This window comes from Castor canadensis, chromosome 19 (genome assembly GCF_047511655.1).
Source record: "Castor canadensis chromosome 19, mCasCan1.hap1v2, whole genome shotgun sequence".
Lineage (NCBI taxonomy): Eukaryota > Metazoa > Chordata > Mammalia > Rodentia > Castoridae > Castor > Castor canadensis.
The window spans coordinates 40150806-40168006 of NC_133404.1; the positions used below are offsets into that span (position 1 = coordinate 40150806).

The window sequence follows — 17201 nt, forward strand, 5'->3', positions numbered from 1 at the left end:
ATCTTGTCAGATGCCTGTCTTCCATTAGGGTTATCCACAGTGCCTGAATGGAAAGAGGTTACAAAAATCAGAAGAATTAATGACATCTCAAGAGAGGCAGGCATCAACCTAGAGACAGCAGAACTCATATCCCACTAGCATCTTCAGACAAGAAGCAGCATCACATTTTCTCCAGGCATATGGATTTCTCAGAGTCATTTGCCCTAAAATGATTCCAGACGCAAATGGACTTAACCAACTTTGAAGATGAAGACCAGACTGAGGAATAAAGAATCATTGACTCTTCATTATAAGGACTGGGACAACTTTCCTTGTGACCAGTCTTGGATGGCACAAGGGGAAAGATTCTCTTCTTTCCTCTGTTCTTGCTGTAGCTCCCATAGCCTGTTCACTTGAAGACCTGAGCTCTGCTTCATTCCAGGCAGCTCTTATTATCTTGATCTAGGGACAGGCTATGATCTGAGACACTCTGTTTAGGTCATTAGTGAGCAAAAATGCTAAGGGAACAAGGAGATCAAGGTTTAATTACCATTTAATGATCAGAGTTCCTATCTTGGGTAATTCTCCATGTGAGAACCCAGAGGACCAGCCCTGAGAACACTCAACTGATCTCCCTAAACTTATGAAGATCTGAGACACCATATGAATTAAGAGTCATCTTGCATAAACAAATATATTAGTTTTTCCCCCCCAAAAAGCCAATCTTAACTATCTTGAGACACAGGACTTCAGATGGCAATGAAAAGACAGAAAGGCACTTTCATGATTTCAGGACTGTTGCACTATGTTGTGTTTGAATGTTTTAGAATGCCCCTTTGCTTATAGACAACTTCATTGCACCCAGACTTACCTCACAGTGATAGCTGGAAAATATCCCATTCTAAGAAACGTGATCCACCTGTCCTGAGCAACCCTGAGTGTCTTTGGCTTGCAAAGAAACAGCTGTGTGTTTTCAGTTTCATTAGCAAAGCTAGGTGAATTTGGGTAGGGATATCCTACTGGTCTCCCAGTATGTTAGTGTAAATAATATGTCTATGATCAGGTTTTAGAGCAAGTTCCAGGACGGAAGCACAACTGTGACCATGTGTCATTAGACTTACGTCTATGTCCTAGGCATGGTCCTTCAAGTTATGACTAAACTCTTCCTAGAATCATGACATGCCCTCTTGTGTGAATGGCAGAGCGGGCCATATATAACCAGGAAAAGAAGAAATAGCCTTGCCATCTTGAAATATAACCCAGTACTTCTAATCTTTAGCCCTATTCCCAGCTGAGAATGCACAGAATATATACATGCAGAATAGAGACGTCAGCTGATACTGACATGGGTCAATACTTTAGAAGAACAAGTAAGTCATTTGCTTGTTTGTTTTTACCAAGGAGGGGACTCAGATAAGTCAGAGAGGAATAATCCCGTGGAGGGAGTAAATGATGCTTTGCACTCTAGCTCTTGTGTAGCAAAGTGAGAGAGGAAACTGGATATTAATCCATAAAGTGTAGAGCACCAGAATGTGATCAGGTATTCATAGTCCAATAGTGAGAAGACTATGGTGAGGGATATTCAAGCTCCTAGAATACACGCTGCAGTGCTGCCATTGTGATGGTAAAGAACAATCTGGCAAATGACAAAGTAATAACCTTTCTATCTATATGGCTCTTAACTGTGAAACCAAAAGACATTGCCTTGATGTGCTTTGAGACCCCAGGACAAATAAGTCCTAGAAGTCCAAAGAAATGATGGCATTGCAGGTGAAAAGATCTTGCTTTTAGAAAACTGGAGAGGTTTATTGGCACCCCAAAGTAATTTTCTACTTCATTGTAACTGGCCTGTCTTTTTGTGTCTAAGTGGTGATTTTTTTCTTGCCATGGAACCTCAGGAGCCCATCTCACACGTAAAGTACGAAGCTACTTTTTCTGAGAAACATATAAAAGTACACTACAAATAAATACAAAGTTGCCCAGTGATTTGATGTTAAATATAACATAACATCTGAGACGAGGTCCAGAGACATCCTGCTTCTTGCTAATAGCATCCCAAGACTTCATGAAGCCAGTCTGTGGATTCCACTCACAAGGGCAGACAGGAATTAGAATTCTCTTCCAACTCAACTCTTCACTCCAACCCCTGTCATAAAAGCCTTTGTCCAGTCTTAGAACTCTGCACGCATTCTCCCCACCCCTATTATCTATACACAGACACCATGCATTGGCCCTCCTTCTAATGTGCGAGAAATCCAGGAACTCCAGTGCACTGAAATTGAGCTTCCACCTTTGCCTAAGATGGATGTGCCACCAAAGTAAGATTTGCTCTCATGCCTCCAAAATCTCCCATCCGCGTCCCCGTTCCCAAAGACAACAACACATGGAAAAGCCGTTCACATTGCTCTGTCTTCATGCATAGTCAGCAAGGACATTGACAACCACCCTAATTCAAGTAATGCTCCTGGTCCAGCCATGCAGATCAGCCCATATGCAGGACCTTGGGGTAGCCCAGGTGACCTTTCCTCTCTTTTCTTTCCCCCTGCTTCTTGCCAACTGCTATCTATGTATGGATGCTGAGGCTAACTGATAAAGGCATGGTTTCAGACTTAGGTCAACCTGGATTTAAAATCTTGGCTCTATTATTTTATAGTTTTGTGTTTAATGTTTTGGGTTCTCATCCCTAAAGTGGGACTGTGGGAACTTATTCTGGGGGAAGAGTATAGATTAAATAAGCAAAATTGCACAATAGGTGCTCACCAAATATAAATTGCTTTCCCCAATGCCAATGCCAAGGACACCAAATGAAAGGAGTGTCTTAAACTATCATGAATGACCAGTGTAATCAATCACAAGTTAAGGGACTTTCTACAAAGATGCTCCCCAGATGAGTGAATCCAGCCTTATTCGCCTTCCTATGCCCTCTTAGTGACATCAGTGGTATCAAGCGAAGTACACATCCAATGTCTTGGCCACCCATGTGATTTTTGTTATGCTGAAGTGTATGAACATTTCTTCATAAAAGTCTAAAACTTTTCAGATCTAACTAATTTCAGAAAGCTTTAGCCAAACCACAAATCCCTTCTTGGAGAAATGAAATGAACTAAGGTATGTCATCTTCTACAATTCAATTGCTTTGACATCCCTATCAAAAACTGCACACACACACACACTCACTACCACCACCACCACCACCTCCACCACCGCTAACACCACCACCACTAACATCACCACCACTACTACTACCAAGCCCTTCTTTTCTCCTTTCTTTCTTATTTTTCTTCTAAGGACTCATTACTTTCTAATTTACTCTATATCTGATTTCATCTTTATCATCTATTTCCTCCTCTTCGATACAGAGATTTTTGTCTATTTTATTCATGGTTGTATTCCTTGCACTTACAATAGCTCAGGATATATGGTAAAGTAACTATGTGTCCTAATTTACCAAGGAAGGTCTAAATTTATATACTTTGTCCCTATTTCATTATTAATCACTTCCCTTTTCACACTAGAAGTGTCCACTTGTAGACAATTAAATAGACTCAATTGATTACAAATATCTGTTGAATGGAATTAATAAATTTGATCGATTTGGTATTTTAATAAAACTTGTCAACTCCTGAAATCAAGAATTTGAATCAAAAGTGACAGAAATACACACAGTATTTTAAAAGTATAAGAAAAGACTAAGCTCTTATAATAGTCCTGCTTGTGAAATTCTCACAAGGCTGTCTGGCATGTTTATTCTGCTAGACTCTAGCAATACCAGCATTGAAAAATCCTAAACTTTAATGCCATTATTGGTAGCAGTATCAAGAGGAGAAGCCTATAAAACTACAGCCCAGGAGAACCTGGAAGGCTTTGCTTAATTAACCTCCCTAACCAAAATCAGGAGAACAATGAATAAAACTGTAAAAGCATTTTCATGCAACCTGCCCAAGAGACTGAAGCCTCAGCTAATATGAAGTTTTAGGAACCAGAAGTTTCTCACTTCAACATCCACTAATGACAGCACACTCAGTTGGTGTTTGGAAACAGCATCTGGGTGGTGGGGAAACTTCTCAAGATGACAACAAGACTTGTGATGGATTTTTAAGGTTCAGCAGGTGAATTTTGTGTTTCTGTTTTTTTAAGCAGATCATTCCCAAAAGAGAAGGAAAAAGGCCCTAGGCAAAAAGTGGAAAAAAGCCATCCAATTCCATCTGATGAGCAAGGCAGGACAGATGGAATTTCAACTGACTCTGCAGTATGTCCACCTCCTTGCCAGAAATTAGAGTGGGGAGGGTAAAAATCTCCTCTGAAACACTCGTGGATGACTCAGCCAAAGAGGCTCTGTAACCCGTCCTAAACATCACATTTTTAGATCAAAATTAATCTGAGGTCAAAGAGACACCTCCCAGTCTTCAGGCCCCTTAGCCTATGTGTTTGGGGTGGTCCTAGTTCCTTAAAGGGAATATTTCATGGAGCATAGGCACCCCAAGTACACATGGAATTCAAGGTCACACCACCTGAAATGCAAGAAAGCAGCCAAACCACCATCCATGCAGAGCCTCCAGCCTCTACCACCACGCAGTCCAGCCCTGGCAGCCATTTAATTCCAGGGGCTGTGCACTTAATTTTAGCAGATCATGGCCCCACCCCCCTCCCCATGCTGCCTCCCCATGAGACATCCCAAGCACATGGATGGCTTTGGCAGGAAGCTTCCATGGAAATGAAATGATGCCCCTATGGTGGGAGGCAGGGAAGGAGAGGTTGGAAGCCATCCTCAGCCCATGGAAGGTCCTCTCCAAAGCTTGCAAGCTGTCAATCTGGGCATGGATGGCCTTGCCCAGCCCCTAGCCCCAGAAATGAAATCCAGACTCACTGTGGAAGCTGCCGGTGCTGCTAGCCTCTGCCGCTGCCACGACACGCTGAATGGGCCCTTCTGGCATGGCCCTTCCTGACAGTGAATGGGGGAGAGGGCAGGGAAGGGAGAGAGAAGAAAAGGGATGAAGGGAGAGGAAGGAAGCAGGGAGGATGAAAGAAGAGAGGGAGAAGAAGGAAGGTGGGTCTATCTTTAACTGAACAGGTGTCTCTCCTGAGCACAGCCTCCAAAAGTCTCTCCCATGCCACTGCACAATGCACATCCAAGGTGTCACCCAGAAGCCACCCAGACCATACTCACAACCCAACGAACACACCTTAACACCGCTCATAGTCTATGACACCCAGCTGTCTTCCTTTGAGGATCACCAAGAGTCAATAGGCTTCCTCCAAGAACTGAGCTCTCCTCCTGATAAGATTAACCTCCTAGCCAATCTACCATTCTGGAAGGAAGTGGGTTTTATCTAGAATATTTACCTCCTTAGGTCAAAGACATAGTATATTATCCAAAGCTCCTAAAGGAACATTTGTCCTTATTGTGTTAGCAGAAAATTCCTGAATTCACTACTGTTTCAGGGCTTCTTAAATCTCCTTCCTGGCTTTTCTGATTTGGAGAGGAGTTGAGCTAGTGGATGTCTCTGTGGATGTCTTAACCGTCCTCATTCTGTCATCAGAATCAGGGTTTGCATTTTCCATCACCACCCTGGAAAATACCATTTCCTTGAAAATTTTCTAGAAGTTAGAGTAGGGGCTGAGTTGTGCTGCCTTAGAGGAGGGACTCACAGTAACATAACATGTCATTTCTCACGTCTCTCCTGTGTCAAGAGTAAAGTGCAAAGAACAAGAGACACAGCCCCAACTCTTAAGTGGAGTCAGAAACAGAGGAGCCTTGGCCTAACCTGAAGAAGAAGCAGGTTGGTGAAGGCAATTATGAACCAGCACTTCCATGTCTGCCGACCCCCATAAGGTGATGTCATCCAATGAAGACAATGAAATGGGGACTGATGGTTTCTTATGGCAGTGAGGAACAGACAATGAAAAAGAACAAAGAGGGAGAAGCAAGAAAGGACAGATGGGAAGCTGGAAACAGATGTTATGGGCTTAATTGTGTCCTCCCAAAATTTATATTGGAATCCTAATCCCCAGTACCTTAAGATGTGACTGTAAGTGGAGAAGAAATCTTTAAAAAGGTAATTTTTAAGGTAAAATGAGGTTATTATGGTAGTTCCTAATCCAGCAAAACTGGCATCCTTATAAGAGGAAATTTGGACACAGTTACAGAGGGAAGACCACAAGAGGACCCAGGGAAGGTGACTGTCTGAAAATCCAGGGGACAGACCTGCTTATGCTCTGATTTTGGAATTCTAGCCAAGTTATAAGAAAATAATCTTCTGTTCTTGAAGCTGCCTGATCTGTACTGTGTTGTTCTGGCATCCCAATTCAATGAATGCACAGGACCTCCTGAGAAGGTGGAAGTAAACGTGGCACTCATTTCCAGCAAGCAGATTTGCTAAAGTAGAACAAAGGGACACCTTGTGGGAGGGGTCAGGATGAAGACCAGCAGAGTGCTCTAGAGCTCAGTAGACTAGGGTGAGAAATGTATATTTTGGGGAACCAAGGGTTCACTCAAAGATGATGACAGATGAGGAGCAAGGGCAGGAAGGCTCTGAGCTTGAAGGCACATGGAGCCTTTCAAGCATTGGACTGACCAGTTTGTGGACTAAGGTACCTTCTACATGCAAAGAAAGTGACACTGAGGTGCTGTGAAGTCAGATAGGTGATGAAGAGACAGCTTCAGAAAGTATTCTCCTTTAGAGAAACTCCCAAGAGTGATAACCCAGATGCTAATGGGCTGCTGAGGAGAACTGTCTGGATAAGCAGGAAGTATCCATGGTGAGTTCATTTCCAACAAGCCAAGTTTCAACTGCCAATGAACTCTTCAGGGGAGACCTACAGATGAAGCAATCAAAGAGAGAACAAAGAAGGGGAGGGTGAAAATGTAAATTCAAACAGTTTCTGTGTAAAAGAGGTTATAACCATGGAAGTGAGTGAGGTTTGCAAAGTAAGTGTCTAAAATAGCTACACCAGAACTTTGAAGGACAGAAACAAGAGAAATGCACAGAAAAGGTAAAGGATGGTGAGAAACAGGAATGCATGAAAAGTAAGACATTATCTAGAACTTGAACAGGAATATTATGCTGTGTTGATGGGGGAGGTAGCTGTGCATGGGGAGCCATTATTAATATTATTCTACAGTTCAGAAAGGATTAGCCTTGAGGAAAGACATTTAAATTTGGTCATGATGACATAATTATTGACCCCCAAAGTTCAGATTCAAAGAAGTGGAAAGATCATAAGCTCAAAAATTAAGACAGAAGATGAAAACTACCTATTTCAGTATTGAAGGAGACAAAAGGAAGTTGGAAGGAGCAGAAAGGTCAAATGAAGATTTTTCTTTAAAGCAAAAGAGATTGTGAATATTTTTGAGTACAAGGGAAAGAGAAAGGCTTTAAGGAAGGCTTCAGAACAAGATAAACATAGTCACACAGAGAGATGGGCCAGATAGAGACAGGGCAGGTGACAGATGGTGAGGCACAAGGGAAGTGGGAAAGAATGCAGAGGTGTGAATTTGAAGATATGGAGAGGGTAGATTTGGCCTAATATCTCCTAACATCACAGAAATCTATACTTGACAATTCCTCACACATGCATAATGAGTCCTTAAATTACTATACCGTATCTTAGCAATCTCTATTACATAGTTAGCTCTTAAGATCTCAGAATTGGTGGGGAAAAAAAGATAGAACTTTAAAGACATTTACTACAACCTCATGTATGTATCTCTCTATATAGCACACCCAAAATATAGTCACCTGGATTTTCTGGAAACCCCTTAGGGATGTCTTATAGGATTATCTGCTTTTATTTTCACATAAGGCTAACTGCCTGAAGCACTATGCTTTACCACCCTCCAGTCTGGAATACCCCTAGAGTTTTCTAATCTTGCCCCCCCTGCGGGTAAAGGAAGAGGTCACAGAGCCCATTCATCCCACAAACATAACAGAGGATGGAGGATCTCTCCATCAGAGAATGTCTGCACTGAAGCCTACTACCTTCTACGTGTCACAAACTTCAGGCCTCTTGAACATCTCCCCAGATCAGTCACTCACCAAGAAGTAGGCCTGTCTTCTTGTTTATTTCCTTTAACGGCCGTTTCCACAATGACTACCAAATACTAGGGCAGTGTATGTATAATTGGTGCCGTAAGGCATGGATATTGCCCTTACAGAAGTCCCCAGCTACTGTGAACAACTGTGCTGCCAAATGTCCTTGAGAATTTATTTCCACAGTAAACACACCAAAAAATCACTTCCTACCACACATTTAGCATGCTAGGGCAACATTTCTGATCTTTGACCACCACCTCTCTAGCTCCTAGCCTCTTTTCCTTACCCTCAAATGAATCTGTGTTAAATTCTTTGGGGCACTCCCTTCGTTCAAATCACTTGTTGCTGCTTGCTCTACCATTACATTGGGAATCCCAATCTCATAAGTAAGGTTTCCTTGCTTGCTATTGTGGCCAGACTCAAGTATGGTGGCCAGCCCTGAGTCACTTCAACTGTTGGCCTCCTCATCCTTAAAAAGCCTTGCCTCAAAGCCCTATTGGAAAAAAATCATGGAACTAGATTATTATAAGTTCTTGATACTAACTGTAAACTCTGTTTACAGTTAGACCATACTATACTATACTGTGTGATCTTTAATTTTTTACTTAAAAATAACCTCACATCCCTTGAAAATAAAACTTACTTGTGAATCAGAACACTCAGCTTAACTATACCCCTTATTTGTTGTACAACCTGCCTGAAGATTACCAACAACAACAACAACAAAAAAAAAAATCTCTCTTTGCCTCAGTTTACCTACCTGTAAATAGGAAAAATCACACTAACCACTTGATCTCACAATATTCTGACGGTAATCAGAGAAGAAAATCAAATCCAAAACATAAGAGACCAATATTCTTGTCTTCACTCCACCACTAACTACATTAATAAATGTGACAAATGTCTATTTTCTTTCTCGCTCTAAGGTTCAATGTCTTCATTTGTCAAATAAGTGGGTTTGACAAGATGGTTGCCACCTTCATTTCTAGTCAGGATTTCACAATTTTGCCATCGTAGATAGTTAACTCAAATTTTATCCAGGCAGTAACCAAAGATTCTCATAAAATACTTATTAAAAGGAGGTTAAAATGTGCAGGAAAACAGTCCAAATTGATAGAGTCATAACCATGCAATGACTATGTCCAAAGAATGCTGATTTTTGGATCAACATCTGCCCAAAAGCAGAGTTCTAGGAGAAAATACAAATCTTGAACTGCTCCATTTTTTAAAAAATCAAAAATATGCCGAAGAGCAGTGCTGGTGTTGGTACATTGATAAAAGTTGGTGCAGAACTGGTGGCAAAGAGCTGGTAGGGAGATCTGTATCTAGACCACTAAAAACCTTGGCACAGTGGAACAAGAGGACCAAATTTACCCAGAAACAAGGCACATTTGTTGTACATGTGTTCTAAAAAATAATCAGCTACTTAGTTGATGATTTAGGTACGAGGATGCTAGTCCTATCTGTGAACTTACAATTAGCTTGCATCCATGCTGTATTAGAATCCTTCCAATCAAGGGAATCAAGGGAAGGGTATGCCTAAAAGGGACACCCCTTGATTGAAAGTACAGACTGGGATGTACATGCCAGAACTGAAAACAACAGGCCACAGATGTCCCCAATGCCTTTCCCTGTATTCATGATAGACATTACTGGTTGACCTCATGCTTTTTGACCAACCCTAGATGTAGCCCATCACTCTATTCAGAGCACCAACCACTAGCCAATCAGACTTCCCATCTGAGATATGCTTGTCATCCCCAGGGCATAAAATACCTGGTATCCAAGCAATTCAGCTTATAAGCAACAAAAGGACTCATTTTTTTTTAAGTATGAAGGCAATTCAATGACATCGAACAGAGGGATTCCAAGATGGCGGCTAGAGGTAGGAAGCAGAAAGCGAGCCTCCTATAGTGAAATCTCGGAGAGACGCTGGAGACACACTTTGCAGGCATAATCACCGAGAAAAGGCATAACTTTGACTCCTCCACATCTCCAGCCGGCGCAGAGAATCTCCACTTCACATTAAATGGAGAACCGAGGAGGGCCCCCGGGGCCGCCAGTGCCGGCGCCCATATGGCTTGGGAAGACGCGGACCAGGTGAGCTTCGCGGTACCGCGGTAGCCCCACAGACAAGCCTGGGCCAGAGCAGCATAGCCCCCTGGACAGACTGACCTCCACCCGGGAAAAAAAGAGAAACTGAGTACTAAGCAATAAGAACAGTTAAGACACTGGAAAGAGGGTGGGGCGCCCTGAGCGCTGAAGATTGAGGGAAGGGAACCCTTCCCGGGACTGTAAATAAACGAGCCGGGCGGGCCGGAGAGGCTCTGGCGGGAGTGGGGCGCGCCCAGCAACCAGGAGCGGGGACGCTTGTGAGAGGAGGGAAGACCCACTTCCCACGTGAACTGTAAATAAACACGCAGGCCTGACAATGCGGGGCAGTGGCACCTTTCCCAGTGCTTGGAAAGGGGAAAGCCTGTAGCAGAGGCTCCCGCACAGGAGAACTCTGAGCAAACAAAGCCTGTGGGACCAGGTGAGTGCTAGCTCACCCCAGAGATCTGCATAAATAACGCCGCCAGCTACAGGCTGAGAGCAGCAGGCAGGCGAGCCACAGTTGCAGATACCACTCTCAGAACTGCCTCCAGGACACCAAACAGACCAGATCAAAATAGAACTACTCCACAACATATCATCATTAAAACAACAAGTTCAGAAACTAAGGAAAGAATATTGAAGGCTGTAAGAGAGAAAAAACAAGTAACATACAAAGGTAAACCCATCAAAATCACAGCAGACTTCTCAACAGAAACATTAAAAGCAAGAAGAGCGTGGGGTGAGATCTTCCGGGCACTGAATGAAAATAACTTCAACCCCAGGATACTCTACCCAGCAAAGTTATCATTCAAAATAGATGGAGCAATAAAAGTCTTCCATGATAAGCAGAAACTAAAACAATATGTGACCACAAAGCCACCATTACAAAAGATTCTGCAAGGGATCCTGCACACAGAAAGTGACACCCAACTTAACCATGAAAAGGCAGGCAGCACCAAACCACAGGATAAGAAAAAGCAAGACAGTAGAGAGTAACATCAAGTTAGGTACACACAATCAAACCTTCTAACAACTAAGATAACTAAATGGCAGGAATCACCACATACCTATCAGTACTAACGCTTAATGTTAATGGACTTAATTCACCCATCAAAAGACACCGTTTGACAAAATGGATTAAAAAAGAAGATCCAACAATTTGTTGCTTACAGGAGACTCATCTCACCGACAGAAATAAGCATATGCTTAGGATGAAAGGTTGGAAGAAGATTTACCAAGCCAATGGCCCCCGAAAACAAGCAGGAGTAGCAATACTTATCTCTGACAAAGTAGACTTCAAACCTACATTGATCAAACGAGATAAAGAAGGACATTCCATACTAACAGAAGGGGAAATAGACCAAAAGGAAATAATAATCATCAATCTGTACGCACCCAATGTCAACGCACCCAATTTCATCAAACATACCCTGAAAGACCTAAAAGCATATATAAACGCCAACACAGTGGTTGTGGGAGATTTTAACACTCCATTATCATCAATAGATAGGTCATCCAAACAAAAACTCAATAAAGAAATCCAAGATCTAAAATATGCAATAGATCAAGTGGACCTAGTAGATGTCTACAGAACATTTCATCCAACCTCTACACAATATACATTCTTCTCAGCAGCCCATGGAACCTTCTCCAAAATAGATCATATCCTAGGGCACAAAGCAAGCCTCAGCAAATATAAGAAAATATAAATAATACCATGCATACTATCTGACCACAATGCAGTAAAAGTAGAACTCAACAACAAAAGTAAAGACAAAAAACATGCAAACAGCTGGAAACTAAATAACTCATTACTTAATGAAGAATGGATCATCGATGCAATAAAAGAGGAAATTAAAAAGTTCCTGGAAGTCAATGAAAATGAAAACACAACCTACCGGAACCTGTGGGACACAGCTAAGGCAGTCTTGAGAGGAAAGTTTATAGCCATGAGTGCATATATTAAAAAGATTGAAAGATCCCAAATCAATGACCTAATGATACATCTCAAACTCCTAGAAAAACAAGAACAAGCAAATCCCAAAACAAATAGAAGGAGAGAAATAATAAAAATAAGAGCTGAAATCAACGAAATAGAAACCAAAAAAACCATACAAAGAATTAATGAAACAAAAAGTTGGTTCTTTGAAAAAATAAACAAGATCGATAGACCCCTGGCAAACCTGACTAAAATGAGGAGAGAAAAAACCCAAATTAGTAGAATTAGGAATGCAAAAGGGGAGATAACAACAAACACCATGGAAGTCCAGGAAATCATCAGAGACTACTTTGAGAACCTATATTCAAATAAATTTGAAAATCTAAAAGAAATGGACAGATTTCTAGATACATATGATCATCCAAAACTGAACCAAGAGGAAATTAATCACCTGAATAGACCTATAACACAAAATGAAATTGAAGCAGCAATCAAGAGTCTCCCCAAAAAGAAAAGTCCAGGACCTGATGGATTCTCTGCTGAATTCTATCAGACCTTTAAAGAAGAACTGATACCAACCCTTCTTAAACTGTTCCATGAAATAGAAAGGGAAGGAAAACTGCCAAACACATTTTATGAAGCCAGTATTACACTTATCCCAAAACCAGGCAAAGACACCTCCAAAAAGGAGAACTATAGGCCAATCTCCTTAATGAACATTGATGCAAAAATCCTCAACAAAATAATGGCAAATCGAATTCAGCAACACATCAAAAAGATTATTCACCACGACCAGGTAGGCTTCATCCCAGGGATGCAGGGGTGGTACAACATACGAAAATCAATAAACGTAATAAACCACATTAACAGAAGCAAAGACAAAAACCACTTGATCATCTCAATAGATGCAGAAAAAGCCTTTGATAAGATCCAACATCATTTCATGATAAAAGCTCTAAGAAAACTAGGAATAGAAGGAAAGTTCCTCAACATTATAAAAGCTATATATGACAAACCTACAGCCAGCATTATACTTAACGGAGAAAAATTAAAACCATTCCCTCTAAAATCAGGAACCAGACAAGGATGCCCACTATCTCCACTCCTATTCAACATAGTACTGGAATTCCTAGCCAGAGCAATTAGGCAAGAAGAAGGAATAAAAGGAATACAAATAGGTAAAGAAACTGTCAAAATATCCCTATTTGCAGATGACATGATCCTATACCTTAAAGACCCAAAAAACTCTACTCAGAAGCTTCTAGACATCATCAATAGCTATAGCAAGGTAGCAGGATATAAAATCAACATAGAAAAATCATTAGCATTTCTATACACTAACAATGAGCAAACGGAAAAAGAATGTATGAAAACAATTCCATTTACAATAGCCTCAAAAAAAATCAAATACCTAGGTGTAAACCTAACAAAAGATGTGAAAGACCTCTACAAGGAAAACTATACACTTCTGAAGAAAGAGATTGAGGAAGACTATAGAAAGTGGAGAGATCTCCCATGCTCATGGATTGGTAGAATCAACATAGTAAAAATGTCGATACTCCCCAAAGTAATCTACATGTTTAATGCAATTCCCATCAAAATTCCAATGACATTCATTAAAGAGATTGAAAAATCTACTGTGAAATTTATATGGAAACACAAGAGGCCACGAATAGCCAAGGCAATACTCAGTCAAAAGAACAATGCTGGAGGTATCACAATACCTGACTTCAAACTATATTACAAAGCAATAACAATAAAAACAGCATGGTACTGGCACAAAAACAGACATGAAGACCAGTGGAACAGAATAGAGGATCCAGATATGAAGCCACACAACTATGAGCAACTTATCTTTGACAAAGGAGCTAAAAATATACGATGGAGAAATAGCAGCCTCTTCAACAAAAACTGCTGGGAAAACTGGTTAGCAGTCTGCAAAAAACTGAAACTAGATCCATGTATATCACCCTATACCAAGATTAACTCAAAATGGATCAAGGATCTTAATATCAGACCCCAAACTCTTAAGTTGATACAAGAAAGAGTAGGAAATACTCTGGAGTTAGTAGGTATAGGTAAGAACTTTCTCAATGAAACCCCAGCAGCACAGCAACTAAGAGATAGCATAGATAAGTGGGACCTCATAAAACTAAAAAGCTTCTGTTCATCAAAAGAAATGGTCTCTAAACTGAAGAGAACACCTACAGAGTGGGAGAAAATATTTGCCAATTATACATCAGACAAAGGACTGATAACCAGAATATACAGGGAACTTAAAAAACTAAATTCTCCCAAAACTAATGAACCAATAAAGAAATGGGCATGTGAACTAAACAGAACTTTCTCAAAAGAAGAAATTCAAATGGCCAGAAAACACATGAAAAAATGCTCACCATCTCTAGCAATAAAGGAAATGCAAATTAAAACCACGCTAAGATTCCACCTCACCCCTGTTAGAATAGCCACCATCAGCAACACCACCAACAACAGGTGTTGGTGAGGATGCGGGCAAAAAGGAACCGTCTTACACTGCTGGTGGGAATGTAGACTAGTACAACCACTCTGGAAAAAAATTTGGAGGCTACTTAAAAAGCTGGACATCGATCTACCATTTGATCCAGCAATACCACTCTTGGGGATATACCCAAAAGACTGTTACTCCAGAGGCACCAGCACACCCATGTTTATTGCGGCACTATTCACAATAGCCAAGTTATGGAAACAGCCAAGATGCCCCAGCACTGACGAATGGATTAAGAAAATGTGGTATCTATACACAATGGAATTTTATGCAGCCATGAAGAAGAACGAAATGTTATCATTCGCTGGTAAATGGATGGAATCGGAGAACATCATTCTGAGTGAGGTTAGCCTGGCTCAAAAGACCAAAAATCATATGTTCTCCCTCATATGTGGACATTAGATCAAGGGCAAACACAACAAGGGGATTGGACTCTGAGCACATGATAAAAGTGAGAGCACACAAGGGAGGGGTGAGGATAGGTAAGACGCCTAAAAAACTAGCTAGCATTTGTTGCCCTTAACTCAGAGAAACTAAAGCAGATACCTTAAAGCAATTGAGGCCAATAGGAAAAGGGGACCAGGAACTAGAGAAAAGGTTAGATCAAAAAGAATTAACCTAGAAGGTAACAGCCACGCACAGGAAATCAATGTGAGTCAATGCCCTGTATAGCTATCCTTATCTCAACCAGCAAAACCCCTTGTTCCTTCCTATTATTGCTTATACTCTCTCTACAACAAAATTAGAGATAAGGGCAAAATAGTTTCTGCTGGGTATTGAGGGGGGGGGAGCGGGAGTGGGTGGAGTGGGTGGTAAGGGAGGGGGTGGGGTCAGGGGGGAGAAATGAACCAAGCCTTGTATGCACATATGAATAATAAAAGAAAAATGAAAAAAAAATGACATCGAACATGGTGGAGATTGTAATAAGAAAGTAACTCCTAAGTATTGGAAAATAAGTATAATCCAATTGGTCTCTTTAAGATCAGCATAAAGTAGTTGTGTGAGAAAGCTTGAGAGGCTCTCAGACCAAACTGGCTCCATTGATGCAGATGAAGAAAGACAGGGCACTGGCTGGTCACAGAGCCCTGAAAAAGGGAATGTCTCAGAATTGGGTGGTGGCAATCTTCATCCGTCCCTTGCTTTGGACAGAGGAGAAAGGAGGAATTATGCAAAAAACTTGGAGTATTTCTCAAATTACTTGGAAGCCAAGGACCCTGTTGTCAGTCCTTCTCAGCTAGAAGTCATTGGTTATTTGATTTCTCTGACATCCTTGCTCTGACTTCTTCCTCTTTAAGCAGCCTTCTCTGTATGACTGAGCTTCCCGCATAGAGTAGCTTATGGAACTGAATATTTTGGTCACATAGGCTTTGAACAATCTGGTCCCTTATGTGTATTAATAAATTGTCCTTTTGCTGCTAAATCTAGTCTCATGGGTATTTTAACTATTGTACAATAGTCCTCTTTACTGATAAGCAGATATTTGAGCCATTGGTGAAGAATCAGATCCAGATGGCTTTCCTTTAAGCAACACTAATGCATCTTTCAGATAGATGTACCTACCCAGTGAACCCACATATTCACCATGGGTACCTGCCAAAAGTGGAAACCCATGAGGATCCATTTAAGAATGCTTAGGCCAATGGGGATATTACTTCTTACCCATTAAAAATATCTCACACAGTATTATATGTCTTAAAAGCAAGCACTCTTATTAAGCATTTATTATGTGAAAATCACAAGGCTGAAAATGAGGTTAGGTCACTTGCTTTCAGGGCATATTAGACTTCTGAAAGGTATAAGACAGAAAGGACTCAAGGGTGTGAAAAAAATAAACACCAAGATTAGGAAGTTCAGGATTAACCCATTGGGTAAGGAAATGACCAAATGAAAAAACAAACTGAACCTGACTCAACCTGGCTATAGAAGCTAAAGACCATGGCTTAGTGCAGAGGAGGAGCCAAGATTGTCATGGTGAAGCCAGGCACCAGTGGCTCATGCCTGTAATCCTAGCTACCCCAGAGGCAGAGATCAGGAGGATCATGGTTTGAAGCCAGCACAGGCAAATAGTTCACAAGACCCTATCCTGAAAAAAACCCATCACACACACACACACACACACACACACACACACACACACAAGATTGTCTGATGAATGAAAGAATGGGAGAGATGGAGTGCTGACCACCCCTAGCCATCAACTTAAGTTGAGTGAACTAAATTCATCTTACTGAGGGTGCTCAGCCCCTGGTTATTTAATAACCACAGACTATAATGGTGGTAGAGGGGTTGGGGATATAAAGCCAAATATTCCCATGCCAGCCATCTACAAAGCACTGGCTCTATCTCCAAGACTCCAGGGTGCAAAACTCTGAAATTTTCCTGATAGTGGGGAGGGTGCTGGCAATTTAGGAGGTCTGGAGAAAGCGGCTTTAATTATACAGAATTTGTCTAGCGTAGAATTCATGTTTCACAGTTTTCTAAAGTTAATTCCTAGTTGGAAAAGGAAGGTCCTTCCTTGGACCATGTATGTTCTCTCCTTCTCTGCTTCCAAGGGAAAAACTTGAATGTCTAAAACAGTCCTGGAGGAGTGAGTGCCTTTGTTTCCCTGAGTTCTCTTAATCAGGCTCTTCTC

The 17201-nt window shown here is 41.3% G+C and overlaps 1 protein-coding gene across 5 annotated transcripts in view; it reads right to left on the reverse strand.

Annotated features, from left to right (window-relative positions):
* Ntrk3 (neurotrophic receptor tyrosine kinase 3) overlaps positions 1–17201 on the reverse strand; it is a 378049-nt gene that overhangs the window by 42717 nt on the left and 318131 nt on the right. Inside the window, exon 16 of one of the 5 annotated variants that reach the window (XM_074061746.1) lies at positions 4847–4921. The exons of the other annotated variants lie outside the window; for them this stretch is intronic. Coding sequence (XP_073917847.1) covers positions 4847–4921 — 75 coding nt within the window. The remainder of the gene's footprint in view (positions 1–4846; positions 4922–17201) is intronic. 5 annotated transcript variants of the gene reach the window in all.